The sequence below is a fragment of the Octopus bimaculoides genome, chromosome 14 (assembly GCF_001194135.2).
Source record: "Octopus bimaculoides isolate UCB-OBI-ISO-001 chromosome 14, ASM119413v2, whole genome shotgun sequence".
NCBI classification, from domain to species: domain Eukaryota; kingdom Metazoa; phylum Mollusca; class Cephalopoda; order Octopoda; family Octopodidae; genus Octopus; species Octopus bimaculoides.
The window spans coordinates 19,176,304-19,180,499 of record NC_068994.1 but is presented as its reverse complement, the minus strand read 5'-3'; the positions used below and the strand labels follow the sequence as shown (position 1 = coordinate 19,180,499).

The 4,196-nt window shown below is 34.7% G+C and overlaps 1 protein-coding gene across 1 annotated transcript in view; it reads left to right on the top strand.

The window, feature by feature from the left end:
• Positions 1–4,196, top strand: part of LOC106874077 (disintegrin and metalloproteinase domain-containing protein 12) — a 351,070-nt gene that overhangs the window by 313,908 nt on the left and 32,966 nt on the right. Inside the window, exons 10-11 of the mRNA XM_014921671.2 lie at positions 564–742; positions 3,757–3,841. Coding sequence (XP_014777157.2) covers positions 564–742; positions 3,757–3,841 — 264 coding nt within the window. The remainder of the gene's footprint in view (positions 1–563; positions 743–3,756; positions 3,842–4,196) is intronic.

Here is a 4,196-nt window from a genome sequence, read left to right as displayed (position 1 = left end):
TCTTCTTCTTCTTCTCCTCCTCCTCCTCCTTTTTCTTCTTCTTCTTCTCCTCCTCCTCCTCCTTTTTCTTCTTCTTCTTCTTCTCCTCCTCCTCCTTTTTCTTCTTCTTCTTCTTCTTCTCCTCCTCATTCTTTTTCTTCTTTTTCTTCTTTTTCTTCTTCTTCTTCTCCTCCTCCTTCTTCTTCTTCTTCTTCTTCTTCTTCTTCTTCTTCTTCTTCTTCTCCTCCTCCTTTTTCTTCTTCTTCTTCTCCTCCTCCTCCTCCTTTTTCTTCTTCTTCTTCTTCTCCTCCTCCTCCTTTTTCTTCTTCTTCTTCTTCTTCTTCTTCTTCTTCTTCTTCTTCTTCTTCCATATGTGGAAGATAATTTCCAAAGCACAGTGGGTGCTGGTATAAAGAAATTGATTGAAAGATTTTAGCTCATCACCATTGTTAGGCTGAGCTTTCAGGTCAGCAAATCATGTTTTTTAAATAGTTGCCTGTGAAAGCAAGTCATACAAGTATTTTTATGTAATCATAAGTGAAATGTTTACTGACATAAATAAGTTCTTGCTATTTTCATTTTAGATATATCGGCCCTTAAATCTTTACATTGGCCTTGTTGGTGTTGAGATTTGGAGAGACCCATCAAATATACCTATTAAGATTGATCGTGGGGATCCTCAGGAAACCCTTACGAGGTTCTTACATTACCGCCAACAACGAATAAACCCAATTCAATTGAATGACAATGCACAGTTGCTAGTGTAAGTTATCTTCATTTGTCTAGCTTTTTTTCTATCGTTTTTTTTTTTATACATATTTCAGTCATTGGGCTGAAGTCATTTCTGGGGCACCACCTTGAAGGGTTTTGGATGAACAGATCAACCCCAGTAAACATTTTATTAGAGTCTTTTGACGATATTATGACAGTTTTCAGTTCTGTTCTATGACCATTTTCCTTCTAAAGGTTTCAGTCAGAGAAAGCTGTTTATTTGGAATTTTAATAATTTCTCTTAGCTTGATTTTAAGTCACTAACCTCCTGATCAAGATTTGATCTTAGAACTTCCAGCCTATTAGTTTCTTGGGAATAAAGCATAGAATGAATATTTATTTATTTATTTCTTCGCAACTTGATACCTTGAAAAGAAGGATACAATGTTTCATAATAGTACAAAATACCTTGCCTCTTTCACTAAGGGTCAAGGCATTTTATCTGTTCAACCATTTTGTTCTCTTATAAAACTAAAGCACTTGAAGAAAGCATAAATGTACTCCTGTTTGCTCCTACTGTACAAACGCGGCTTTCAGTCTATGTAACAAATTAATATTGTCCATGTTAAGTATACCTGCTATACCTGACGTGAACAATAAGGGTTTCTTGTCATGCTTGGCACCAAAGAGAAATTCTGTTAACCCTTTTGATACCAACCAGCCTGCCTGAGGCTGGTCCTGTTTCTATGATACAAACTTCATGTTTTAAAGTGATCTAAATTAGAACCTTCTCACAACTTTATGTTCCAAACACCAACTCAGTAAGATATTTTACTAAATTCCTCATTATTTTTTAAATTATTGAAACAAAGGCAATAGTATTTCTGTAGAAATATAGTAGCAAAAGAATTAATTAGTAATTTCTACAGCACTTTTCAGCAAACTGTCAAGGTATCAGTCATTCTCTGACTAGTTTGTGGTTATGGCGGTGGAGATTTCTGTAGTTCTTGGCTCCCAGTCCATATACCTGCTCACCACTCTCGGGGTGGAGATGGCTGTCCACAGATGTGAGCCCTGCACGTCAGAGTGGCTGCTCCAGCTTATCTCCCTCACCATCCTCTTGGGCAACACTTTTTCCATTTTGTCTGCTGCAACCATGAGGCAGTCTGAATTGCAGGAAATTGTATGTTCCCCTCCTTGAGGTGAAGTTACTTCTACAACTTTGAGAAGCACAATGAACCTCTAAAGCCTAGTGGTTTTCAACCATTTTTTTTTTTTTGACTTATGGACCCCTTTAAGTACTATTTTATTCTGGTGGACCCCCATAGCCATTTGATGTTCAAAAACTAGTTTTACAGATACTTCTTTTAAAATTCCTACTTTGTTCATCAGACATTCACTTGAACTATGTAAAACATTAGAGAAAAACCTAGCTGTTTCTTGCAATAAATACATTTAAAGCAAAATTTTTTCATGGACCCATAAAATACTACTGTGAACCCAATTTACTATTTTGCTTATGTGAACACCCAAAAATCTTACATGGAGCTCTTCGCCTCCCCCCAGGGGTCATATGAACCCTAGTTGATAACCACTGCACTAGACAAAATATTTGTCTTGTTGGATATTATTTGAGTTATTGGCCTCCTGATTATGGTTTTGAATTTGGCTAAAAGATTGGCTGTGCAAGGAGTAGCCAACAATAAAACCTTTTGCTTTAACAATTTCATCTGAAAATGAATTTTTAAAAAAATGTAAAGTCAAAGATATTTTGGAGTAAAAATTGTTTGCCAACATAACATGGCAGTGCTGGTTTAGGACGAATGTTGCTGTAATTTAGCCCTAGGAGACATCGTCTCCAGCTGGCTATACAACATGATCTGTGTCCTTATATTTTTGAACAAGGGAATCTAGCACCTCCACTCAGCTCAAAACAATATCTGTGTATTCCGATTTCCGGGCTATTTCCCTTCATCAGCACAGAATAATTGTTCGGCTAGAGGTGGTGCTGCCAAATTCCTGTTTGAAATATATAGTTTTCAAAGTGACAACTAGTCACTTATCTATAAATTAGAAACAATCTTTACTCCAAAGTACTGTTGTTGAATATCTCTCATTGTGAGATTTAAAAATAGTAATTTGATAGATATGTGTTTCAATTATTTTTCCAAGTGTTTTTTTCTCAAAAATGAAGCATATAATTTATCTTCTTATATAATTAAAAAAAGCAAAGTATCTCCTGTCAGTTGAACTGTAGGGAAAGAAGAGTAAAACACCAGATGGAGTGGGAGTGAATGGCAGTGAGGGGCTCAGAGGATTTCCATATACTTTGTGGTGACGTATATATGTACATATATATGTGTGTGTGTATATGTGTAGGTATGTATATATATATGTATGATTATGTATTTATATGTACATATGTATGTATATGTGCATATGTATGTTTGTGTGTGTATTTATATATATATATATATATGTATGTATAATGGATAAATTATACGAAATGTATAAATAGATGATGAGTAAAGCACCGGCACAGTTTCGATTGATGGACATATAGCGGTATGTAAAACCGAATCAGAAAATCTCTAGTAAGACTTTTTTTTATTGATGTACCCGAAGAGACCCAGAATGGGTCGAAACGTGTCATCCCCAATAAAATATTTTACTTACTCCATCTATTTTATTAATACTATATGTATATATATATATATATATATATGTATATATATATTTAAAAATAGATAGAGAGATAGATAGATAGATGATACACACACACACACGCACACACACAAACGTACATTATGTGGGTGATATTTTCAACCGAGATGTCACAATTGTATCTGATTCTTCAACTGCTTCAATTCAATGTATATACATATGTTTATTAGATTGTTGACATTCATTAATGGTTTTCCCTATTGCGTTGATATGCCATTTTCTATCATTAATAGAACAGTTTGCATTTTTGACAACACAGGTATGCTAGTTACTTTACAATGTATTATTGATTAAAATATAGATTCTAAATTTTTTTTTTTTTTTTTTATTACTATTTTACAGAGGTTTCAAGTTTGCTAATGGCGTTATTGGCAAGGCATCGCAAGGGAAAATATGTATGCATCAATCATCTGGTGGAGTCAATAGTGTAGGTATTCTTTTCCTTATATAGCCAGAGGGTGTACATACAGCAAGTGTTACTAAAACACCTCCAAAATATTTCTATTATCGACATCATCATCATCATCATCATATAGTGTGCCTTTTCTGTGCTTGCATGAGTCAGATGAAATTTTGTTTGGGTAGATTTTCTATGGCTGGATGCCATTCCTGTCACTAACCTTCACCTGTTTCCAGGTATGGTAATATTTCTCCATGATCCGATATCTTCTTTTCACAGAAGACTAGAAATGAACGACATTGCTGGTATGATGGTGATGCTTGTTTGCAACCAGCATGTGATGTCAAGATAAGTGTACAGATATGTGCATACTAATATATAT